Source organism: Phyllostomus hastatus, unplaced genomic scaffold, assembly GCF_019186645.2.
Source record: "Phyllostomus hastatus isolate PE091 unplaced genomic scaffold, TTU_PhHast_1.1 phas_contig_1, whole genome shotgun sequence".
NCBI lineage: Eukaryota > Metazoa > Chordata > Mammalia > Chiroptera > Phyllostomidae > Phyllostomus > Phyllostomus hastatus.
Genome location: NW_025333498.1, coordinates 20919462 through 20946746, shown reverse-complemented (window position 1 = coordinate 20946746; position 27285 = coordinate 20919462). Strand labels below are relative to the sequence as shown.

Genomic DNA, 27285 nt, shown 5'->3' with positions numbered 1-27285 from the left:
AACAATTCAACAATTCAACAGCCAGCATCCATGCTGGCCTGCATAAGGAGCCATAAAGACTATAAGCAGTCAGCCCCAAACCCCTGGGAGCCTATTTATATGTTTGGGTCATTCTCTGCTAATTTACTAAAGAATGGGACTGTCTCCCATATTATATAAAGCTTTACATTTATATCCAGCATTACTCTGAAGTGGAGAGTACTGAGTACTCAGCATGCTACAAAATAGGCTACATCTGATTCTACAAATCAACATTTCTAGTCTTCATTATAAGCAATTTGCTAACAGTAACATAATCATGATATTAGTTTCCCTCTATGAAATCGAAGGTAAAGCTGATTTGGATAACTAGGGTATCTGTAAAATAGTATCTATTATATTTGCAAAGACTTGCAGGGCAGAAATTTTTTGTGTCTCCTCTACTACACTGATTTTAACAGACTGGCCCGAAAAGGACTTCAGAACATGCCTCACCAGCAGGTTATCAGTCACACCAGGAGGCCTTTGCCCTGGTTTGTTCTGCCTGGGCTCGAACAGTGTTTATAGGTCTCCAGATCACTTCCAGGCTCTATAAATGTCATCACTTCATGTTATGATGTGACTGTGATTACTTGAAACAACTCAATAGTTTGCTGACACAGAATCACCAACATTATATTGTTACCAACTGATATCTATGTGTAATGAAATGGTGTTTGAGTGTTTAAGCTTCTAACTATATGTATATGGGGAATTTATAATGTCCCAATATTAAGAGCAGTTTAAATAGAATTATGAATTCATCTACAGTGATTGTCAGAGGCAAGAAGAAAAAAAGAGGAGTATGTTTCCTAAGATATTACCTAATCTGTATTTTCAGTAATGACAGTAAAAATATACTGTCACTATTACAAATTTTGAAACCATCCATTAAAATAGAATCTTAGAAGTTTAATGATGGAAAAAAGTAATGATTTCAGTAATACACTACTAGAAAGTAAATACAATAAAATCCCTACTAAATATACACAAAAATTAAAACCACTGCTTACTGAAATTTTATCTGTATTACAGCTTTTTAAAAGGCAATCAAGAAAATACACTGATATTAAGAATTTGGTCAAAAATAGAGTTTTCAGTGGCTGTTTCAATTCTGAAAACTGGGTGACAGTCCTGAATTAAACAATGAACAAATGAGAGAGTCCTTAAGTATTGTAACAATTAAATAAAATCTTAATTAAATTCAGTAAGAAATTCAGACTTTTTTAAACACAATTTTCACATTCTTTTTTAAGGTTTTATTTATTTCTTTTCAGAGAGGGAAGGGAAGGAGAAAGAGAGAGAAACATCAATGTGCAGTTGCTGGAGGTCATGGCCTATAACCCAGGCATGTACCCTGACTGGGAATCGAATCTGCTACACTTTGGTTCGCAGCCCGAGCTCAATCCACTGAGCTACACCAGCCAGGGATGAAATTCAGACTTTTTTATAAGAGCTCAAATAAAATACTAATGGAGAAAATACTAGATTAAGAGTCAAGGGACAATTTGGCTTTAACCCTCACAAGAGCACTGACCATCCCCAAATAAATCTAAACTCCAAGTTCCTTGAGGGCAGGAACTGTTTCTCTTCGTCACCGAGGAATCTTCGCTCAATGAAAGTTTGTTGCTTAGCTGATTTAGCTCGATGAATCTCAATTTAAACTCTCTGATACACAGTTTTCTTACCTGCAGAATTTCTAACCTGCAGAATCAGGTTGTGGTGACGATGAAAGCGGTACGTGTAGAGCAATCAGCACAGTGCCTGCATTCAGCAGCCCCTCCACAGAGGGAGGGTCCCTGCTGGGCACTCCCACCCCTCACCTGACTCTAGCCTTCCAATCGTCTAGGAGATAAAATGCTCCAGGATCAAATGCTTTCACCAGATAAGATCTGTTTATTCCCCTAATAACTAATTTAGAGAAATTTTGAAAACCTCGCTCCCAGGAGGCTCAGTACTGAAAACACGAATGGATTGGGGTTGTGTTGCCTCCTGCCCATGAACAAGTATTCACCAGCCTGGTCTGGGGTCAAGGGCAAGACTGAAAATCAAGGTTTATACCAGAAACAGAGGTCAAGGTAGAGCCAAAACCAAGCCTGCCATTGGTTTCCTTTATCTTCCTTATGTATTTTTCCATTTTCCTACAGTCATTTTTCATATTTTTGTCTATTTTAAATCACTGTATCTAAGGTGATCCTTTTGGAGTTTGTATTGGAATTCTGTAAGTACATAATTTCAACACCAAAAAATAATTAAAGATAAATATAAAGGCTTTCCAGAGTAGACCTTAAATCAGTGTACTGTACATTAAACTTGGGCACGGTTACTTTTTATAGTCATAAAAGGATCCCTATTGACCTCAGCTGATGCCTCAACATATGGCAGAGAACTGGGAATAGGAATGAATTCTAGATTTTAATCCATTGAAACTAAGCTTGAAAAGCTTTCCATCTAGAAAGTTCAAAAGTTTCTCCAATTCCTAGTTTTCAAAGAATGAAATTTCAAATTCTCCCTAAATGTCATAAGATATTCATTATCCCTACTCTCTAAAATTTCTCTTATATATAGAAAAATGCTACAAATGCAACCATATTCTTGGACTAGAATCATTTATGATAATGCCTTTACGATACATCCAAAAGAAATCTTTATCATTTCAAATTGTTACTTTCTTCCTGATTGAATGAGAATGGATTTACATAAATCTAGACATCCAACAGCTCCAAAAGGAAAAATAAAATGTCCTGTTGCCATAACCCCAGCCCTAGGCTCCCTACAAAATGGAGATCCTAGAACCCTCCTCACAATTCTCCACTTGACAGAGCAGAGGCTCCAAACTCAATTCAATCCAACAAACACACGTGGAAGCTTATCTGCGTGCTCTTAAGGAGGAAGAATAACAACCTCCAGGACACTACTGTAAAGAGAAAAAGCCACAGCAGTTTGGCTCTCCCCAAGCAAACCAGTACAACCAACCCATTTCCTGCCAGAAACTAAGTGAGTCCAGTTCTCCAAGAAGGGTTATGTTCACTGTTTACTGAAGCCACTCAACACTTCATGAGATTTTGTGGGTAAAGTTACAAAGACGGAAAAGCAACTTAAAAGGCTCTTCTGATAGTCCAGGAATGAGGCGATTAGGGCCTTATCTACTTCAATGGTCCCACCTCTGCTTTATTTCCCCGCCCTTGTCTAAAAATCCTTTCCCTCTCTCTCCCTGGAGTCCCCATATTCTGGCTGGAGTTTTCATGGCTCTCAACCTGCCCTGAATTAGACGATGAGGGACCTCCAAAATCTGCTCCCTGGTGAACTTATTCACAGCAACTTGTAAGCGATTTGTAAAGCCCTCCCATGGGTATTTGCACTTTCAGCAGAAAACAGGAATCCCTCAAAGGAATGAATTTTCTAATTGTGGCATGTTAGGCATTCTCTAGTGCCCAAATACCTTCCTCACCAGCTTGATGGGGCAGATTTTAGGTGGATAGAGTATCTTATCAGGGCTCCTGATACCGTACCACACAGGTTGCGGGACGTGCACTAGGCCATCTTTGCTGATAACCAGAAACCTCTTCAGCAGCATTTTTCCATACAACCACAGACCAGTTAAGGGCTTCCCAGGAGAATCTGGAGACATCTCTGGATCAATGTAATTTGTCTTAGAGTAATCCAGGCTAAAGAAAAAGGCCCTAAGGAAATATGGCTGAAGCAATGATTTTGGAGGCCTAGCAAAACAAGTAACAAATAAATATGACTCATTGAAACACGGTAGTTTGGTTCTTTGCTAAATTAATACCCCTCCCTCTACTATTTATAACAAAGAACTGCTTCCACGAGAAACACAAGATTCACCAGTCCCACCCACTGTGCGTGGGCATACATGGTGTACTTCAGGAATGCATGTCAAGTCTAGGAGTCTATTATTTCCTTTCTTCCATTCAGCCCAGCATTTCTAAGAGCCAACAGCTTGTCCACAGTAAGTTAAGAAACAAAGCCTGACTAACCAGGTGGCTGTATGCTTGACACACTACTCTAAAACAGGGGAGGAGGTAGGCAGGGAGAGGAAGGGAAGACTGCTTAGAAGCCAAAAAACTTTCCAGAGGTAAGCCCCTGGAGTCACACAGCCGGGGTTCAAACCCCAACTCCCCCGCTTACTAATAGACTAATACTATGGCAGGCATGTTATTTAATTTCCATGCCTCAGTTTCCTCATCTAAATATGAGAGTAATAAGATAATAAGGGCTGCTCACAGGAGTAGCTAAGACAGAATAAGGACTGTGGGCCTGGCACATAAGTAAGTGTGTATCCATCCAGTGTGAGCTACTGTTACTGTTGTTATCCAAGTGTTTTCTGAGCCTTTAAACTTTATAGGTTGTCTTCCTTTGAATTTTTCAGTTTTTTCCTGCTTCATAGATATTTGCTTATACTCTAACACTTCTATATTCATAATCTGCAATCAGTTTGAGAACTGATTTTTATTTTAAGATTTTATTTATTTATTTTTACAATGAGGGGAAGGGATGGAGAAAGAGAGGGAAAGAAACATCAATGTGCGTGAGATACAGCAATCAGTTGCCTGTTGCACGCCCCCAAATGGGGAGCTCTTTGCTAGTTTATTTCTCTGGTTGATGACACCTCTGTTTTGGCGTGTCTGTCTGTGTTCTTACCATTACGGACTGCAAAGGGAATGTACTGAAGTCCTAAGATTGTAGGGCACATTCACATGTAGAGAATAAGACGGAACTCCTCCTTAATCAAAAACCCTCTACTAGTACATCTTCTGTGCCATTAACATCACCTGAGAACTTGTTAGGAAAGCTGATTACCAGCCTCTCCTAGGTCTGCTAATAGGAATATGTATTTTAACAAGATTCCAGGTGATTCGCAGGCACATCAAAGTTTGAGAAGCACTAATGCCCACCCTACTGGCATTTCATTCTGATATTTTTATTGAATTTATTGGGGTGACATTGGTTAACAGGAGTATATAGGTTTCAAGTGAACATTTCTATACTAGATCTAATACCTCTGTTTTTAAGACATATTAAACAATTATATTTCAGGAGTGTTTAAAGTGTTTAATAATAATGAAAACAATTCATATTTCACTTAATAAAATTAACCAGTTGCCTAAACACAGATATCTTAGTCCAAAGAAGTTGATGGTGACAACACTTACTGAATTACTGAGTTGAACAATATGGAATTACTAAACTCTGATATTAGTATCTACAATCTAAGGATTCTCCTCACTTGGCTGTAAGTGCAGAAACTGTTTCTGACTTAGCCTTTTAGGGAGGCTAAGCATGAAGGATACAGGGATCACATCCCACAAAAGGTAAAGTCTTGAACTTCTCAAAATGTAAACTGCTAACAGTATCACCACCATAGCAACCACTAAGAAAAGGAATTCTGATACAAAGAACCCAGAGAACGAGCAGTATTTCTAACCTCGAAGTCAGAGACTCGCAGATGTATGTATGTGGTCATACATCTCTACTATATAAGGTCTTTAGAGACCTTAAAGTCTAATTCCAGCATTCCTTTGGTGCATGCTTTGTGCCTACAATTTCCTTCCTATCCTTAAATCCATTAAAATAGGTTTTATCCTTCTTCCATAGAACGGTCCTTCGAACATTTGAAGAGAGGGCTAGTCACAGTTCCTCTGATTCACCTCCAAAAAAAAAAAAGAAGAAAGAAAAATCCCCAGTCTTTCCATCATTCCTCCCATAACATGGTTTCCAGTTCTCTCATCATTCTTGTATCTCTCCCCTGTATTTAGTTCAAATTGTTTATGTCTCTCCCAAAAAGTGCTTCTCGAACGCCCAGGGTCACCTGCACACCTCTGCTCAAGACCACGGCAGCCTGCCTCAGTACTCGGTCCCCCTCCTCTTCAGAAACAGAATCCCAGCTTCATCGGGTGAACGATGTGTTCAGCTAAGAGGCTACATTTCCCAGACTTCAGTTAAGTGTGGTCATCAATAAGATGAAATGCAAACACCAGTATTAAGTAGGACTTTCAGAAACTCTTTTTGAAAGAGAGAAGGCGCACCCTTCTTTTCCCCCCTCCATTCCTATTACCTAGCCTGAAGCAGAGATGGTTACAGCTATAAAAGCTGTGTTGGACAATAAGGTGAAGTTAGGGATGGAAGCCACCAGCAGAGAATGGCGGAGCAGGAAGTTAAGTGCTTGGTTACTGATGATACCATGGAAGTACCAAACCAGCCTTCTGCTGCTGATTATATAAGAAACAAATGTCTATCTTGTTCAAACCAAACAATATCCTCTCCACAACACCAGTCCAGAATATAGTGTGCCTATCACTTCCCCTAGGAGATGGAGTTGCTTTACGACAATTCGTGTAGTTTTTTTTAACTTTCCACTAACCAAAGATTTGAGCTCCACTTTATTCATGGCTCTGTGCCAGACACAGGATGCCAGAAGAGGCAGGCATAACTCTTAGAATCAATGGTCTTATTCTAGAGGAAGAGATAAAATACAGACATAAATAATTATAATTCATGGCATGATGAGAAGTGCTGGGAGAAATGTTCAGATAACACTCAGCACAGATGAGGAAAAGCCCTGTGCAGGGAGGTGTGTGCATGCTCCGACGTGTGGGTCTCCAGGGAGGGTGCGCCTGACACAGGCACAAACCTGAACTGGCACGGAAGCAGGAAAGTGTGAGGCATGCCCAAGGAAAAGCCACATTCTTCATCCGGTGTCACTAACACATGCCTGCAATTTACAAAGACCATGCCTGAGGCAGATTCCCTTTTATGAGAAGTACAAAAACAAATCTGCAAGACCATGGCACCCTGTAGAGCCACTAAGTGCCTCCAGGGAGTTGACTCACTTCGCCAGACACTGACAGAGCACCAGCTGTTCTATCATCCAGTGAGAGCTTCTCCCAGTGCAAGAGGATACAGGGGGTAAATGACGATGGAAAACATATAAAAAATGAGCTATTAAAAAAAGAGCTTCTCACAATCCATAAAGCCTCTCTAACTTTAAACAAATGTCATCAAACATTTTCCATATTTTAAAAAACACCTGGAGGAAGTACTTCACCAATATTCTATTAAACTGGAAGAAATGTTTCCAAGAGGTATATTTTGAAATTTAATAAAGTACACAATGCAAATGTATTTCTCCTTTTCCTCTTATAATTGATCTTTTTTTTTAATTAAATTGAGTAGGTGTTCAATAAAGTTTCCATAATCAAGAGAGTAAAGCATGTGGAAATAATAGAACACTAGAGCTCGGCGTGCAAAATCCAGAGCCGAAACTCCTACCCTGCCTCAGTTTACTCATTTGTAAAACGGAGATAGTAATGGCATGTACCTTCTTGGACTGTCACAAGCATTAAACTCTACAGTTATGGTGATTATATCAGAGGCTGTAGTAAGTTTTAGGAAAATGTCAGCTCTTAGCACCAGTATTACTCCTCCCTGCGTCTTTATTCACTCCCTATCAGCCAAGATGGGCTCTCAATGAGAAACTTTCGGCATGTGAGACTGGACAGTTCCTTGTAGTGTGGAAGTGCGCTGTGTCTTGCAGATGGTTTACCATCCTTGTCCTCTGCCTTCTAAATGCCAGGAGTGATACTCAGGCATCGTAATAACAACAAGAGAAAAAAAAATGTCACTACCCGTTTCCAGATGCTCTCTAAGGGCTCTCTACTGGCTAGGAATCAATGAACCAAACCAAAGAACACATCACATGCCATGCCCACATAGTCAATTAGCTAGAAGTTTCAGACAAGAGGATTCAAGAAAATACCATTAAGTATTTATAAATGTAAATAATGTGTACATTGAAAAGATACTTCTAATGCTCTCACAAATAAAGCATAACTATAAAACAAATAATAGAATATTAAAAAGTGCAACAAATAAAAAGATTTTTCTACATTCCATGGTGACTCTCTCCCCTTCTGGTTACCTTGAGGTCCAAAAGTTTAGTTCTACCCTCATCACCTGTCACTCAGATAATTACAGTAATTTCCTAATATACGGGTTGATCTGCTTTTCCTCATTGCAGCAAGCATTACCTTTATTAAATGGAAGTCTGATCATTTCACTCCCCAGCTCATATTTCTTCAAAGGCACCAAACTTCTTAGCTTGACATACGAAATCCTCCACAGTCTGACCAGAGTCCCCTCTCCCAACTCCACCTCCTGCTCACACACCCTCCCCCAGAACGAAGTGCAAACGCCAAACCAGGGCAGTGTTTCTTGGCTCTTGGCTCCCTCAGGCCTACACGACTTCATGCTCTTTCCCAAACTTCATTCATAACAATGCTCACTTCGCAGCACAATGCTTCCATATGTGTCTTATTCATCTCTGAGCCTCCAGTCCTCCCGTCATCCTAGGCTCTCAGTAAATGTTTGTAGAATACATCAGTGAGAAGATGTACTGTAATTTTTAGCAAAACCTAGCTTGACAGCTTTCTTTCCTGTGGAACTCCTCACTGCCCTTTCCACAACTTCATGAAATAAGGAACAAAAAAGAAAGGTGTGCCTTCTCTCTTTCAAAAAGACTTCCTATAAGTCCTACGTAACACGCCTGCTTGCATTTCATCTTTTTGCCAGGCACATTTAACTGAATATATAGCCTTTTAACTTCTTTCATGAAATAAGAGGGGGAAAAAACCATCGTGGACTGTGATTCTTACATGTTCTGCCTAAAACTTCTCACAAAGCCAAGTATTCATCTTAAATGTACTCTTCCTTCCAGCCAACCTTCCCCTTGCCCAGAGGACACACCCGAGTCCCACTTAAACCCATGCACCCATCATTCTTGTTTCCAGACTTACAGAGACATCCTCAGTAACCCTGCATAGGACCAAGTGTGCAGGGAGCATGTGCAGGGCACATGAAACAGAAACACGAAGTTCATGAAGAAGTTTGAGATTTTCTGTAACATGACATTTGGGATCTGTGCTTTCAAGACCTGAGAGGGGCAGGATGTATAAAGGCAGATGTTAAGGCCTGTCTTCTAATGCTCCCTTGTCTAATAATTTCATCTCCTAAAAAAAAAAAAAACTGTGTTTCTCCCCCCAGCAAATTCTATGGGTAGAGAATTTCACAAGTGGTTCCTGTATTTCAAAAGACCACAGCAGAGTGGCTGCCCTGCCGCCCTGACCTAACCAAGAGCTGGTCAACTATTAAAGATTTAACACCAGGTTCCCTGTGGGTCCAAATGTGTACTGTATGTTCACAATGTCCTTTAAATATTCCCAGAAACCCGTAAATTACTAATGCCCATTGTATAATCCAGGAAACTGAAGCTCAGAGGGGCAAGTGGCTCAAGGGTACACATCTGAAAAGTGTCAGGCTACACCTTAAGCTCCAATACCAGGGAGTGCCCCAGCACCAAAAAGGTTCACCCACAGGCTAACTGTGTCAGGGTAGGTAGATCCTTGAGACTGAGGTTCCTTGGGCAGGTGAAGAAGGAGAAGGAGCACTGGGGGCATGGCCAAGGTTTCTGTAATAGTAGGAAGAGCCCAAAGTTAGGCTTGGCAGGCAGAGATTTATATTTATATCACTGGCTTTAGCTCATTCCCACAATTTAAGCTACCTTCTACACCTTCAAGAAAACTAAGAAGTTTCTCTTTATATAATGTGAATAATTTTAGCACAGCATTTTTGCAAATTTTCAATGTACAAACACTTCAAAAGTTATTGAAGATGCCAAATATTCCCAATATCAACCTTCCTATAATACCAATCTCCTGAATATCCTGCATCCTTCAGAACATTCAATGGCAGGTGTGAGGGCATGGGAGATCATTGTATAATGTTCCTGCTCACTTGCTTCACTGGGGACCAAGACATAATAAAATCATGGATGCAGAGAATTTTCAATTACAGTGATTCTAAAAAGCAACAATATTTTAGCTGTATATTTTTATGGTATTTTAAAACTGCAATCAGGCTTTACAGACTAATGCAATCAATATACCCCATAATTTTTATAAGTTCCCTCTAGAGTACTCAAAGTATCCTTTCAATCTACTTCTAGCTAAAAGCCAAATTTTTTTTTAAGATTTTATTTATTTATTTATTTATTTATTTTTAGGGAGGGAGGGAGGGAGAGAGAGAGAGAGAGAGAGAGAGAGAGAGAGAGAAACATCAATGTGCGGTTGCTGGGGGTTATGGCCTGCAACCCAGGAATGTACCCTGGCTGGGAATCGAACCTGGGACACTTTGGTTCCCAGCCCGCGCTCAATCCACTGAGCTACGCCAGCCAGGTGTTTCATTTTTTTATTATACCTACATTCAGTTTGAGCTTAGAAAAAATAAAACATTTCAAAACGTAAAAGCTTATCCTAGAGTGAGTTTCATCATTATTGCCCCACCCCAATCTACCTTAATGTCACTGTGTACACACTTACTTATTGTGCCATTTACCTAGATCATTCTTTCCAACAGGGCTGCCCTCCCCCAACCTACAACTAGCTTAAGAGTTCTCATTTGTAAGAGTGAAGGTGGCAGGGAGGGAATGAGATGAGCAGGAGAAAATCTCTAAGTTGTCATCAATAAGGTAAGGAAATAGCCTTTAATCTAAGAGTAGAATATACTGATTTAGTAATTTATTTACAAAATTGATGAAAATTGTTAACAAGGAGTTAATTGATTTGAGTCACCTGATTACCACAGTTAATTAAACACACTGACTTAACCTTCTTTGAAAACATCAACTAATCATTTCCCAGATGTCAAGGGGTAAATCATCAAATAGAAAATAAACCTCTGTCCTCCTCTTTAAGGGAGATTTCTTGAGTGTGTTTTCTTTGCAGATTCCACTCCAGCAATGAGCCGAGTTTGGAGAAACTTTTTTCTTATAAGGCCACACTTAAAGAGCTTCCAGAGTTTTTACCTCTATTATAATAAAACAAAAATTAAGCTTTGCAAAGCTTACCATCCATGTCATTTGAATTTCTTCAAAAAATAGGCTAGGAACACTTCTTGAATGAAAATGAACAGCCTGACTGGCATGGCTCAGTGGGTTGAGCATCGTTCCACAAAGCCAAGGGTCACTGGTTCAATTCCCAGTTAGAGAACATGCCTGGATTGTGGGCCAGGTCCCCAGTTGGGGCGTGCAAGAGGCAAGAGGCAACCAATCAAGGTTTTTCTCACATATCGATGTTCCTCTCCCTCTCTTACTCCCTCCCTTCCTCTCTCTCTATAATAAATAAATAAATAATAAAAATAAATTTAAATGAACAGACAAAGGTAATTGAGACTTTCATATGAGAAGTGAGTTTTAAGAAAAAGAACTTAAAACCTACTATTGATAGGGTATGACTACAAATGGATAGTATAAAGGAATTTGAGGGAGGTCGTTGAACTGGTGATGGTTACAGACATATATACAGGTATTAAAACTTCTAGAACTACACACGTACAGAGTCAATTTTAGTCTATATTATTAATTTTAAAATAAAATTAAAACACGTAATGCTCACCCCTATGAGAACTATAAATCTTATTCCCTTTTTCACAGATAGGAAAAATAAGGCCAACCACTTGCCCCCACCTCAAAAAGGGGAAGATTGTCCTAAGAAAACCAGCCCTGTTACAGAAAATTGGAAAGAATACATCCTATGTGTCTCGTGTAGATCCAGTTCTCAATTAGTGTTAAGCTAATGAAAAAGTTCATTTGTTTTTTCCCACACAATGGCTCTAGTAGTGCTTAGTTGTCTTTAACTTCATTCAAAACAATTGTTAGATTGTATTGTGTCAGCTGTCACATTAGCATGCATTTTTTAAAAAGAAGCTTACAAAATTGGTGAATTTTTGTGTAGCCATTTTAATATTGAAGATGGAAAAAATAATGCAACATTTTCAGTGTATTATGCTTTATTATTTCAAGAAGGGTAAAAACACAAATGAAGCCCTGGCTGGTGTAGTCCAGTGGATTGAGCATGGGCTGTGAACCAAAGTGTCACAGGTTTGATTCCCAGTCAAGGTACATGCCTGGGTTGCAGGGCATGACCCCCAGCAACCACACATTGATGTTTCTCTCTCTCTCTCTCTCTCTCTCTCTCTCTCTCTCTCCCTCCCTCCCTCCCTTCCCTCTCTAAAAATAAATAAATAAAATCTTAAAAAAAAGAGCTCTATAAAAAAACACAAATGAAATGGAAAGAAAAGATTTGTGCAGTGTATGGAGAATGCACTGACTGATCAAATGTGTCAAAAGTGGCTTGCGAAGTTTCTTGGTACTATTGACATTTTGGCCAAATAATCCTTTGCTGTGGGGCTTTCCTACTCATTGGAAGATGTTTAGCAGCACCCTGGCCTTTAACCACTAGAAGCCAATAGGTGAAAATAGCCAACATACTCAAAACATCCAAGTCAATAAAGTTATTGGTGAAAATGAAAACTGTGTCTTTTATTTCATGGGAAAAAACTAAATGTACGTTTTGGCCAACCCAATAGATCCAATGTTTCTCTGCAAGAAAAATAGAGCCAATTGTCTTTGATCTACTAATGCACCCATCATGCACCGAGTCTCTGGAGGGAACCAAAGTCCCAGGTCACTGTGACAAATCACTCTTAGAAGTCCTAAAGGGAAAGAGTACAAGGGCCTTAATAAAATGCCTTTCCTCTTCCCTTCCTTTTCTCACTCCTTCAATCAAAGAAAAATAAATCTGGATTACAGTGGGATTTTGTTGCTCATATTCACAATCAGCAACAACTGTTAAAGACTTCTTTGATTCCCCTCGCAGGGAAGTGAAAGTGTTAAATGCACTATGCATCCTTCTTAGCTCAAGTCCTACTTTGCTCAAGTCCCATGTTTTCGCCTGTCTGCAATGCTGGGTTTAATTATTTACAGCAAGAAGCAACTAGCTTTTGCTGTCTTCCAGTTAGTAGGTTCAATTTTTAAACTGTGCATTTTGTCTTTCACTAGAATCTCAGCTTCCAATGATTACTTAGCAAATTCTTTCAACACCTCACTGCACCAAATATTAAGGAAGAAGTAAATTTTTATGTCAGAAGTGAACTGGAAAAAGTATCAGAGTTTTAGTACATAAAAATTAACTGTTTAGCAATTGACTTGGGACATGTGTGTTTTACTTTGTTCGTTTGCAAATTATATTTTTGTTGATACTAACCAAGGAAAAAATAGGATTCCTATTAATAGTCATCAGTACAGTCTGGAAAAGTTATATCTTCCATGTACATTAAATCTAAAAGCCTCCTCTCAATCTTTCCTGGTACTAATGAATCCCTAAGGAATAACCGAATCTTGCAACTTCATGGATTTTAGTGTCAACCTCTCCTTTTGTTCAAACAATCCTATTTCAGCTGAGCTAACTAGAGAGAGGAGACCCATACTAGAAGGAAAGAAGTTCTATCTATGAGGTCTGTATGATAAATTCACAATAGAAACTCTCCAAAAGGCCATCCTAAGAAAAACACAAGAAATAATACCTTTTCCCCCCTTACCCCCTCCCCAGAAAAGGTGACTTAGGCCAAGCAATTAAAAGATGAAGCTGACTCCCTTTCAAGGTTACCTCTCACCTTCTGGTAGCTTCTTCACTTCTTTCATCTCTCATGAAAACATACCAGTTTTGGCCCTGGCCAGCGTGGCCCAGTTGGCTGGAGCACCATCCCATTCCCGTACACCAAAAGGTTGTGGGTTCGATTCCAGGTCAGGGCACATACCTAGGTGGCAGGTTCCATACCCAGTTGGGGCATGTACAAAAGGGAGCCAATCATTGTTTCCCTCTCTATCTTCCTTCCTCCCTCTCTCCCCTCTCTCCCTCCCCTTCTTCTTCCCTCCTTTCCTCCCTTCCTCTCTCTCTAAGAGCAATGAAGAAAACTAAATAGTGATAGGGAAAAATACAATAAAGATTCAATTAAAAAAATAAAAATAAAAGCAATGAAAAAATGTCCTTGGTTGAGATTAAAAAAGAATTGGGGGATCTCATTCTTTCTGAACCTCACTCTGGCAAATTTCTACCAGGGTAAACACTTCTGCACTTTAATCAGAGTTTTGGGGGAAACAAACTTTAGAGTAATGTCTTACTCTAAAGTACTGGCTCAAATGGTGGCAGAGCAGACATCTTTGGTGAGGGTGAGAGATGCTTTGAGCCCAGGAGACCTTTCAGCACATCCAGCCCATAGGTAAATGCCTTCCCCATCTCTACAAGAGCCGCCTCCTCAGACATGAAGAGATTCAGTTCTCACTTGGTTGTTGATTACTCTCTGCTAGGACTTTGAATGGGAGAACTTAATGGAAAAATGGAATTTTTTCCATTAATACTAAACAACAACCTTTAAAAATCATTGCCATCCCTAATGGGAAGTTAGGGTAGAACTCTGACTGGGTAAGGGATCTTTTGAACTAAAAGATGTAATTATAGAGAAGAAGACATTACCACATAAGGAACGGTAACATAAGAGAAAGCCAGCAGACAGGAATAGGTCAGCACCTGAAGAGTGTAGAGGCAAAACCCAGTTAAAATAGAAATGTCTCTTCTAAACGATAAGCTGTTTTGGACAGGCCTGTGTCACAGGAACCTCTCTATCCTTTGTTGCACCTAGCTGCATCACATCTGGAGCATGAGAGGTCTCCATCAATAGGTATTGAATGAATGAATGAATGAATGCCAAAAGTAGCACAAAACATCCAAAAGTTGGGTTGCAAAGGTACCAATCTCTAAAATGAGGTCACCTTATGGCAATATGAGCCTCACTAAATGGGGCTCTGTTTGCACACAGAGGAACTATCTTCCACTTGCTCCTGCCTATTATGCACAGTGATAACACAGAATAAGGGTTCTGGGTTCAAATCTTGATTCACCACTTAGTAACTGTATGGCTTTGGGCAAATTACCTCACCTGTCTTTACTTTGGTCCTTTATCCACAATATTTGGACTGTTAATAAAGAAGCAGGTAAACTAATACCTGTAAAACACTTAGGACAGTGTCAGGGACATAGAAAGCACTTGAAAAAATTTTGCCAGAATTATCCTAACTCATTCCATCCACTTCTCAACCTATACACGCATGTAAATGAGTTATTCATCTGCCTCTAGGCTATCTGCTTGTGGTTGTGGATGGAGTCCTTGAAAGAATAGGATCTAAAATGAGAAGGATTGTGCCCAGCAGCCATGGGCGTTTTTCAACAGTTTCGGGCCCTCTTTGGTTAGGCCCTTTTTCCTTCATTCATCAGGAACAAGATCCATGAATGTTCTGACTTGACATGTAATGTTCTTCCCATCGCAGTCCGTGCCACCTCCCTGAATGGGAAAACCACTCCCCTCCTCAAACAGGGCTTTTTGTCTGAACAAGACTGTTTTCACTGAGCCGTGGTCTCAGACAGCTTTCCTTTGTGTTCTGTTTAAACACCGAATGACAGTCCACTAACATAACTTCTGAAAACTTTGGCTTATCTTTTTGTAAAAGTGATGGCATCAAATCTGTGCCAAAAATAGCAAAATGACCCATTCTATATGTACAGGGGATTCTCAGAGGGTAACCAGGTGCCTGGGATGGAAGTGAAAAAGACTGCTGCAGAATCAGCCACTCTCAGATGCATTTAGAATCAGCAGTAGCTGGGTGGCAGCGAGGCCGAGGGAAGGGGAGAGTCAAATGAAGAGACGCAGCGTTGCTAAGCCACTTGTTTTGATAGAGACTGCAATGTTCCTTTTTCTCCAGCAGATCTTGATGGGGCCTCCAGGAGCCTGGGGGGATGAAGGGCTGGCAATACAAAGGACAGGGTGATAAGCCCAGAAAGCACCTTCTTAGCCTTACCATCCCTAGTGGCATCTGTCTACGCATTCTGCTTACATGTACCAGGGTGAGCAAAAGTAGGTTTACAGTTATTCACATGGAAAAAGACATGCAGGTTATGATCATTACAATAGCTTTTTTAACACAAAATAATGTCACAATGGCACAGTGCACTTGCTTTTGTCCACCCCTGAAATTATTTAGCCTCATTCTGGATACTGGGGATAAAGCAATGGAAAAAAATGATAAAAATTGCTTCCGTGTTGAAATTTTCATCACAGGGATGGAAAGACAAAAGTTAATAAATAAACAAAATGGAATGGAGAATGTAAATCAGTAAAGAATCAGAGGACACACTGAGAAGATGACCTGTAGAAGGCAAGGAGCAAGTAATGCACAATCTGAGACAGGAAGAAAGAAAGTTAGTACAAAGGCATTGAAGGTGTTCACTGCATTGGGAAAAAGGCAAGGATATCACCGAGCCTACAGCATTGTGAGTGGAGGAAGGGAAGAGATAAGGGAGGTGATATGGAGGTCAGTTGGTTCCGGTCCTGTGGACCATTGTAAGGACCTGGACTCTGAGCCTTTTTAAGATGGGAAGCCAGCGTAGACCCACCCAGTGTCTTCTTCAGGGACTGTCTACTTGCACTCAGCCCCTTTGAAGTGCACCCAAGTATAGAAAGGCACCTTCTCAAGACAGGCCACACCTAGCAACTAAGGAAGGCCTGACACAGAACACTCTCATAGCCAACTCTTGCTCCAGAGACCCTCACTAGGTCAACTGAGGCTTTGCCATAGGTCAATTTCTTCCACCCATCTCTGCTTTCTCCCTTTCCTTCATGAACATTAATCTTAATTAACATCTTGCACTCCAAAATCCATCTCAATGTCTATTGCTGGACAACCCAACTTGTATGTGACAGAAACCAATTGAGTTTTTGAGCAGAGGAGTGACATGATATGACTGATGTTCTAAAAGGGTACTGAAGGTCAATAGAAGGGCCCTGACTGGTATGGCGCAGTTGGTCGGGCATCATTCCACGAAGCAAGAAGTCATGAGTTTGATTCCATCAGGGTGCATGCCTGGTTCACAAGTTCAGTCCCAGGTTGGGGTGTGTATGACAGGCAACTGATTGGTGTTTCATTCTCACATCAATATTTCTCCCTTTCTCTTTCTCCCTCCTTTCTCCTCTCTCTAAAAATAAATAAATAAAATCTGGGAGGAAGGAAGGATTAGTTAATTAGTTACTTAGTTGCAGGGTGATCAATCACTATTGGACAGCCAGGAGGATATGTCAAATAAGCAGCTGCATATTGGGCCTGCATTTCAGGGTAGTGGTATGGATTATGCTTATAAATTTGGAAGATGTCAGTATATAGATGGTATTTAAAGCCATGAGTGGATGAGGCTACCAAAGAAGTAGTATAGATAGAGATGAAAAGTAGTCTAGGAGATGGATAGGAATGAGCATCAGTTGCCAAGGAGAAACCAGTAAGTAAGGAAGGCAACCAGGAGAATGTGCTTTCCAAGAAGCTAAAGTAAGTGTTTAATGGGAGAAGGTGGAACACATCATGTCCTATGCTGCTGAACAGTCGAAAACTGAGAACAGATCTCATTGGGTTTAACAACATGGAGGTCATCAGTGATCTTGGCAAAAGAAATATCTGTCAAGGGGTTATGGACTTGAATGGCATGATTTGAGAAAAATTGATAGAGAGAAATCACAGTGGATATAGATAAAAATGCCAAGGAATTTTGCTAGAAAGAAGAACAGAGAAACTAGCGTAATAACCAGAGGGAATGTGGATTCAAGAGATGATTTTGTAAGACAGGAGACAATTAGTATAGGCCAACATGCAAGTGACAATGTCTGAGTTATGGTTGTTTGTAGAGTTCTCTTCTGATTGCTTCTATTTTCACATTTGTAAGGATCACTGTCATCTAAGCAGGTGGTATTGGAGGTTTGGAGAAAAAAGACAATGTAAGGAAGTAGGACAGTGGCCCCCCTGGGCAACAGGTCTTAAAGTTAAGATTAGTTTCAGGAATTTAGGGTGAAATGAGTCAGCATAATCTTGTCTTTTTCCCCTGCCATCCCATGTTTAGCTACAGCAATGCACATGTGGACCACATCTGGCTGTGAGGTTCAGTGGATTGAGTACCGGCCTGTGAACCAAGAGATCACCAGTTTGATTCCCTGTCAGGGCACATGCCTGAGCTGCAGGCCAGGTCCTCAGTTGGGAGTGTGCAAGAGGCAACTGATCAATGTTTCTCTCACACATCCATGTTTCTCTCCCTCTTTCTCCCTCCCTCCTTCTCTCTCTAAAAGTAAATAGATAAAATGTATTAAAAAATAAAATATAAATATAAAAATGATAGGTTACCTATATCAATTGTTCCCAAATTGTGTGACCCTGCAGAATTCCCTGGAAACTCTCTTTTGAAAAGTCCCATACTCCTTCCCTGACTGGTGTGGCTCAGTGGATTGAGTGCTGGCCTGCAAACAGAGGGTTGCTGGTTTGATTCCTCGTCAGATCACATGCCTGAGCTGTGGGCCAGGTCCCCAGTGCAGGCCGTGTGAGAGACAACCTCGAGAGAGAGAGTTGTTTCTCTCTCTCTCTCTCTCTCTCTCTCTCCCTCTCTCTCTTTCTCCTTCCCTTTCCGTCTCTTTGAAAATAAGTAAATAAAATCTTTAAAAAAAAATCCCACACTCTTGATTTTGTAAGTGTAGGTTTTGGCCTAAGAATCTATATATACTATTTACAGCTACCCAGGTAATTTTGATGATATGCCAAGTTTGGGAAGCTAGCTGGCTTCTATCTAGCGTCCTTAGCGATTATAATATTCTATACATTTTGATGATAGAATGTTTTTGAGAACATAACTGAAGTCTTGTCAAAGTTGAATTGCCCCTAACTTAAAACAAATAAAATAAAAAGTAGCCCCATTTTTCCTGGCAGCTATATGACAATATGGAAAGCCAGACTGAAAACAAAACTGAAACCTAGAGGGCAGTAGAGTCAAGAAAAACACAAAGAAAGAGAACTGGAGCCCTGACTGCACCTCACCTGAACCCTTCCTGCCTCAGAAGTTTTTACTTACATGAGCCAATAAATACCCTTTATTGTTTAAGCCAGTTTGCAGTGGGTTTTCTATTTCATGTTTCTTTCAACAAAAAGTACCCTCCCCACCCTTTCCCACATCAAAATTAAATCAGTGTGGAAGTACACATAGGATTTTCTCTTTTTTAGTAAGATTAAAATGTAGGTAAGATTGACATATTTCAGATAAAAGACTTTTATTCTTAAAGTTAACTTTATCTGAGGGAAATATTTATTTCCCTATGAAATAAATATTTTTTTAGCCTTTACTTGGAAAAGCTTCTTCTTGTTAATGAGATTAAAAACCAAAGAATTGGGCCCAAAGTGACAAGCAAACATCTGACACTGTAAGACAGGATGTTTTTATGAAAGAATCCAAGAAAGTCTAGCCTAACACAACTCAAAATTGTAGCTACTGTCTCACTCTACTTTTTCAGGTTTCCTCAAAACCCACTGGACCCTCAAAAGTACACATGCTGATACTTAATGTGAATGAGTAAGTAGATCAGTGCGTAAAGGCTTATTTTCGAAGTTACTAAGAATCTTCATGAGTTACTGGCTGATAGCACGTAAACTTAAAGGAACCTCTGGTATTGCTTACAAACTTGGGTCTCAAAATCTGGACAATAAACAAGCCATTGTATCCATGGTAACAGTGGCTTAACTTTTCAATGAACAGAATGGTAATTGCATTTCCTCCTTTCATTTCTCACTGTTTCCAATAATCTTGGGGGTCAGGCATGACCTGAGGGTTAATGACCAAAAGCTTAGGAATTTCAACAAGAAACTTCACATTGTCTAACCTGTCATTTTCTTGGGGAGTCTTAGAGTTCCTTGCATTATGCTTTAGCACTGTCCTAAGTCAAAAGTACTCTAATATACATTACCATTTTTGAAATGATAGTGTTTCTAGTTTCTCAGCACATGCTATTAGAAATAGACTTTAATAAATTAACACAAAATAACAATTGACATAGAGTATATATAGTTGGCTTTTCTAAATTAAACCATGTATGTGCAAAAGACACCTATCCTACCATATTTGGGGTAAAGTCTCTAGGGTAAATGCTAGGGACTCTTGGATTTTCACCAAGATGTATTCTACCTTCTAGTCTTCAAACCCTTCTCTCTTCTTTCTCTCTACCCCATTTCTTAGCTGAAGTCTAGTGCATGGAAAAGGGACAAAGTATTAGGACTATAAACAAGGAAATGGAATAAGTTGGAAAAGGAGAAAAGGCCTTTCTCAGCTGATTTTCTAGAATTTTCTTGTCCATCACAAAGGTCTGCTTCAAATAAGAATCCTTTAATGCTACAAATAAACCCTCTTCAATTCCTTCTTTTTCCCATTCTCAATTTAAAGCTGTAACCTGATCACATGAACACCATGTCTTTTGCCTTAATGTTTCCAGTATTTTTCCCCTTCAATTTATTGAGTTATCCCAGGGTTGCCTAATCTTGAGAAATTCCTATAGCGTTTCTTTTTTCAAAATAAAGGCTTTATTTATTTATTTTTAGAGAAAGGGGAAGGGAGAAAGAAGGGGAGAGAAGCATCAATGCACCAGAGAAACACCAGCAGGTTGACCGATCAGCTCTCAAATACCCTCACCTGGGGAACTGGCCCACAACCCAGGCACGTGCCCTGACAGGGAATCAACCCAACAACCTTTGGGACAATGCTCAGCCCACGGAGCCACACCAGTCAGGGCTCCTATATCCTTTCAGGTCTGTCTTCATATACGCAATGAAATAACATCAGTTTGTTTTATCTGATAAGGTGTTCTAGACACTTGTTTTTGCAGACCAACATCTATTTACCACTCCTTTGGTAAATTTACCCCAGTTTCCTTCTGGGGTCCATCCTCAGTCCATGACTTCAAGGACCAAGCACATGATCAGACCTAAGCCTCGGGCACACTCCATGCCCCTGGATAGAGTGATTGCTTCTCCAATGACCCAAGCAGAACCCCTAAGATTCAACTAAGAACTTTGCTGGGAACGATTAAGTCAAAAACTCTTGCTCTTTCCCAATGAACACGCCATGAAAGGCTGTGGCTCCAAGAGCTATGGACAGTCATCTTATGACACCAAAGGGTACACGTCTGAAAACAGAGTGATCTCAGAGCCAGGAGACAGAAAGAGACGCCAGATCAGCATAACACAGACTAGGCCCCCATTTTACAACAGATTGAGCCATATGAAATTGCCAATATTTGACTATTTATAACCTAGAATCACAGCAATCCCATAAGTTTCCACTTAATAGCTCTATCTTTTCAATTACGTGTTCCAATACACTTCCATTTAGGTTTCATGTACTTAACTTAGGTTTCTGTCATTTACAAACATAAGAGTCCAGACTATACACATAAAGTTGTTTTAGCCATTAAACCAGCATGTAAACATATGAGTGAATCACTGAAAAAACTACTTGTAAAAAATTAAAATTAAAATTCCATATATATGAAATATATGAAAAATATATATGAATTCCATGTATATACATATATACGTGTGTGTGTGTGAGAGAGAGAGAGAGAGAGAGAAACTGAATTTCCAAAGTAGTAAGTGGCAAAGTCAGGATTCAAACCCAGACCTAACCCCAAAATCTTGCTCCTCCCACTTCATCACACAATGCTGAGATTGTTAAGAAATTGCTTAGGAAACATTTGCACAGGCCCCTCTGGAACATATGAAGCATAAAAGAAATGTCTCATTTCAAAACAGCTACCAATTTGATCATTATAAAGAAGCAGCCTAAAAGTGCAGCTAAAATGTGTCAAACCTTTTTTTTTATTGAATTTATTGGGATGACATTGGTTAATAAAATTATATAGGGTTCAGGTGTGCAATTCTACATGTCAAATGTTTTTAATGTTGGTGAATCCTGACCAGGATTGTTAGAAACTAGTGAATGACTGAGACTCTTAAACACAAAGTTTCAATCCCATATAATTGTGAAATCTAGACTCCTCTTTTCATTTCTCATCCTCCTTAACCTTTCTGTAGTATTGATACTACCTACACCCTATTAAGTGTCTACATACTGGAGACACTTAATAAATGTTGGGGAATGCCACAGTGGTGACAATTTTTTTTAAACTCATCAAGATGACACAGTTAATATGGTATGATAACCATTTAGGCTCCATCAAACTCATTTTCCCCACTAGAACAGAGCTTCACAATTAGTACCTTTTTAGTTGTCCTATATCAAGCAGTCATCCATAAAAATCCTTTTCTTCCAATTCAACAAACTTCTGAAAGCACCTTCTACTTTATACGTACCTTGTTCTAGCTACAAGGACTTAACAGAAACTCCAAAGCCAACATTACAATGTGCTTCTATTCACACAGGAAATATATCTAGCTTCCTGATATCATTATTTTAAATGAAGATAACATTTTTAAGATTTTATTTCCTTGTTTTTAGAGAGAGGTTCTGAGGGGAGGGAGGTAAAGAAGGAGCAACATTGGTTGCCTCCCTCACACCCCCCCCGACTGGGGATCTGGCCTGCACAACCCAGGCATGTGCCCTGACCAGGAATCAAACTGGCAGGGTGATGCCCAACCCACAGAGCCACACTGATCAGGGCGATGACAAAAATTTTTAATTAAACATTTTTTGAAACCTGAGTGCTCTCAGGTTGCCTAGAGAACATGGACAACTATTAACCACGACCTAATAATGATTGTCTTGAATAAGCCTAAAAACCTAGTCATGTAGCAGCCTGAACTACAAAATCCAGAGATCTTCATAAACTAGCTTCGATGACCTGAGATTTTGGAAAGCAGACCTGGGATATGATACTTGGGAGTCGGAGCACTGTCACAGCACAAGTTCTGGACCCAGCTGAAAGCACCAGGTGGATGGTTGCTTTAATCTACTGTAGTTTTCTCTTAGCCCTAGGACAGGTGACTCAGCAAATTTTGGGGGAAGACTTACCAAGGTTATCTTGTCAGCATATTTTGTCTGATCTGATAAGTCAGGACCAACAGAAAAGGAATCTAGAGAATTTCTCAACCACCCAGGCTGGGGATATTCAAAGGACAGGTATATAAACATTATTAAGTGGAAAAACAAAATGAGGAGCAGAGGGTTCAGATTTTAGCTCTACAGGAAGTCATCAGCCCTTAGGCAAGACGCTTAACCTGCCTTTGTTTTTATTCCTTCCAGTCCTCTCCCTTCCCTCCAGCATTTACCTACCTCTCAAATAATGTAAGTAGACCAGTTAAAATCTAAGGTTGGCTCCAGCTGTAACAGTGTAAGTGTCTATGAAAACAGAACAGGCACAAGACTAAAGGGAGTTTAAGGAGATGCCCAATAAAGACAGGAAAGGAAGAATTTCAAGCAGCGAAAGAGAAACCAACTGTTGTGAAATAAAAGTAGCAGCAAGGTATCAGAGATGTGATAAAACTAAAATGTTGCATGTTTGTTACTGGCCCCACAATATTTTAAACATATAAATGTCACTGGAAGATGGAATTGTCAAAAAGGTGATACTAACTATAAAAAATAAACTAAATCTTTATTGGATGAAAGAATTTAACTTTGTTAAAAATCAATACCATTTTGTCCTAGATGGGTAGCTCAATCCCAGGTCATGATACAGTAAGAATCAGAGGAAGGACAAATCAATGTCTCTCTCTCTCTCTCCTCCCCTATCTCTCTAAAATCAATAAATAAAATGTATTTTTTTTTAAAAATTGATCAATAACACTGTTTCAAAAAAATTCAAATCCCATCCTTGGCCCCAGTCTGTGTGGCTCAGTTGGTTGAGCGTCCTCCCACAAAACTTGAGGTCACCTTCGACTTCCCCCACCAGGGCACATGCTTGGGTTGCAGGTTTGACCCTGGTCAGGTCTGCCTAGAAAAAGCAACAATCAGTGTTTCTCTCTCTCTCCCTCCCTTTAAATCAATCCTTGGATCTGGGAATTCCTCAAAGAAATGTTAGTGAAAAATAGTTAAAGACTCTCCTATGTGCATTTGGAAACTGGAGATCTGAATAGTAAACAAAAGAATATGTTATTTTAAGTGTTGGCCAATATAATAAATTGTTGGTCAATATAATTGCTAGTTTATGATCAATGCCTACATGCTAAGCACTTTTATCTCTTTATGTTGATAAGATGTCAAAGAATTAAGTTATCTTATTATCACATCAACTTTGCAGATAAGCAATGTGAGCCATGCAAAATGAAGTGACTTCCCCAGAGTCAAACAGCTAGAATGGCAACTTAACCCTAGAGTGCAGGCTTTCCCAAATTTTTTCTTAAAAAGCATTATACAAAAAGAGAAAAATGGAAATAATTTTCAGCTATAGATATACTATAATTTTTAATGACAAAGCATAAAATACTCAGAGTTCTTTTCCAATTTCTAATGATGCAAAGTTTGCAGTAAGATCTTATCTAAAATGTGATGCTAAAATAAGAGTATTTACAATGTAATCATACTTTACTTCGTAAGTCAGAATCGATATAATAAGAATCTAAAAATCTCCTTAACCTTCCACACTGAGGACATTCAGAGAATAAGTATGTAAAAATGATTAATCAGTAAGACTAAGAGTGAGGATACTTAGATTCAGGTCATATTAACCTCGAAAGGACTCCTGGGGAAAAAATATCCACAGTTATAGAACAGCAGGTAGATTTTACCTTATATGGCAAAGATTTGCAAAATGCCCCTCAGCCTCTTTAGTAACCTCACACATAGATAGTAACTTAGAGAGCATAGCATTTTCAATACAAAAGAAACAAAACAGAGAAACCCAAAGAGAGCCATACTGTGACAGTTAAATTATAGCCTCTGGAGTCAGAATCTCTTGGATTTGCCTCACCGCCCTGCCATTTTCTAGCAGCGTGACCTTGGGCAAGTTACTTAGCTGCTCTGTGCCTTCATGCCCCCTCTCCAAAACAGGAAGAGCAAGAGTACTCACTTCAAAGGGGTATCGTGAAGATTAAATAAGTCAGTAAGTGTAAAATGCTTAGAATAAGACCTGCCACATAGATAAGTTACTGTTTCCATACATATTATATATCTATATACACTTAGAGAAAGGGAGATGGATGGATCTAAACCACCGAGAAGAATAAGTACAGGTGTTTGGTTACTGAGCCACTGATCCGGGAGTGAGAACCTCTGCTCTGGTGATATGGGGGCAACCCAAATGCATCCCAGATGAGTCCGGAGGAGATTTCCTTTTGCCAGGCACTGACGGGAACATACAGTTAATCCAATGGCTACATTTAAGACATGGGGCAGAACCCTAAGGTAGGGGGTGCACACCCTCTGCAATAATAATAAATCCTCTCTCTGTGTTACTGACACTGGGAAAAGGTGTTCCAAGTAAATATTTCTAACGGTCTCCCCCTGCCTTTCCTCCCTTTCCAAAGATTTTTACAAGAGCAGTGGGATTTGTTGGCGTTTCCAAACGTCTTCCCAAGAAGTCTGAAACGGTACTGCTAGGAGTTGCTGTATAATTACTTAGTTGATTCCCTCTAAGGAGCTTACGCTGAGAATTGAGGAAAGAAAGCAGATTAACCATTTGAATACATGTCACAGCCCATCCACAAGCCCTCCCCTCTCTCCTCAATAAATGGGGGCTTCTGTATTCCCCACTTGTCAACCCCAATATGTGATCTAGGAAAATCAATTTATTGCTTTGGCTAATCCTACAACAATAGGAGTTTCATTTTCATTGTAGTTCAATTAAGTTGTCCAACGAGAAGGAACAGGAGGGAGCGAGGGGAGCGAATGGATTCTCCTATGTCCACACACATATTAGTCCCCGAGGAGGCAGCAGCGTCCGCTGTCTGTCTGGGGGTCGGTCACACGCGGCTGCCTAGCAACGCAAAGCCAAGGGAGAGCTCGCGGGGTTCCCCTGCCTCCTCGTCGCCCTTCCCATTCAATCCCTGAAGTTCCTTAGTTCCTTCTCTCTCTCTCCCCCCTCTCTCTCCCTCTCTCTCTCTCTCTCTTCCCCTCTCTCTCTGTCCTCCTTCTCTCCATTATCTTTCCTACTTGCTTGTCTTCTCTCGCCTCTTCCCCTCTTGCTGTTTTTATTCTCTCCACTTCTTCCTCCCTTTCTCCTACTGCTTCTGTAAAAACAACCATAAACTGTCCGATAACTTGAGAGAAGTTTAAGACGCTCAAACCAGAAACTTTCTCCATTCGAGCCCTCAAAACTCTGGCCGCGGAGAGGCGCCCCATTCATCAACACAAAAGCCCCCACCACCCGTTTGGAAAGGAAAACCCTTCAAGAAAATGCTCCAGTATTATCAGCCGAACTTTCAGCCAATCCCACCTCCCGGCCTTATCTTGGCTTGTAAATAACCTATATCAAGATGCGGTCTCTTGGGGGTCACTGCGGGACCAAGTTTCGCTGGTGAAACCGGGGCGGGGGTGCTCTAGCCCGCAGCCTGGGCGCGCGAACGGATCTCCGGGGCGGGACGCTGCAGGTGGAAAGCCGCACGCAGCGGCGCCAAGAACTGCTCCGCCCGGAATGGAATAAATCCGTGGCGAGAGCAAGCTGCGCACTCGTGGGGGCCGGGGACCTCCACCCTCTGGGGTCCAACCGCAAAGTCCTTTCCATAAGGGTCAGGACAAATTCCCACAAGAACAAAGACGGGGTCCCCGTGGGGTGCACTGTCACCAAAACCGGCAGGGCTGCTTTCTCAAGTTTGTATTGCTCAGTTCCAAGGCAGGCAAAGGAGGGGCGCTCCCACTCGCCCCTCGCTGGGCAACCTGAGCGCCCCAGGGGGAGCCGCTGCGGCGCCGCCGCGGGGTCCTCGCTCCTGCCCGGCCTCGTTCCCCTCCTCCCGCCGGCCACGGCCAGGGAAGTCCCGCTCTCCGAGCCGAGCTCCACCCGGCTGGTGCTTACCTTGGCCACTGGCAGGCACTAGGCGGGCAGCGAAAGCCAACAGCAGCGTGCACGCCACTGCCGCCGCCCCGCGCTCCATCCCGCCGACAGCCCTGGGCCACCGCCTCGCCGTTCCTTCCCCGGGAGGTGGGCGCGCGTCTCACACCGCAGAAGCAGCAGCAGCAGCAGCAGCAGCAGCAGCAGCAGCAGCAGCAGCAGAAGCAGCGCCTAGGTTCGCTAGCGCTCGGTTAGACCCGCACCTCGGCGGGCTCCTGGGGCAGAAAGCTGGCCCGCCCAAGGCGTCCCGTTTTTGTACCGGCGCCAGTCCCCACCCTCCAGACAGAGCATAAAGCCCTTTAGACCCCACGGCCCCGGAACTAGCATGCGGGAATCCAGCAGAGCAGGCCCCCTGCCGCCCGGCCCGCCCCTTACACTTCGCAGCGTTGGAAGAAGTGGGGACTCGAACACACGCTCACACAATCACACACGTACTCATACAGTCTCACACTCACACAGTCGCGCACACTCCTCACTGTCAAAAAGTCTCACACGCTCGCCCTTGCG

At 41.0% G+C, this 27285-nt stretch overlaps 1 protein-coding gene across 2 annotated transcripts in view; it reads right to left on the bottom strand.

Annotated features, from left to right (window-relative positions):
• LRP2 (LDL receptor related protein 2) overlaps nucleotides 1–26983 on the bottom strand; it is a 199855-nt gene extending 172872 nt beyond the window's left edge. Inside the window, exon 1 of one of the 2 annotated variants that reach the window (XM_045860549.1) lies at nucleotides 26743–26983. In XM_045860549.1, the coding sequence (XP_045716505.1) occupies nucleotides 26743–26821 (79 nt within the window). In that variant the 5' untranslated portion in view covers nucleotides 26822–26983. Of the gene's footprint in view, nucleotides 1–8066; nucleotides 8150–26742 lie in introns of those variants that run through there. The other variant, XM_045860633.1, reaches the window with a different exon arrangement.
• Between the last annotated feature and the right edge of the window lie 302 nt (nucleotides 26984–27285).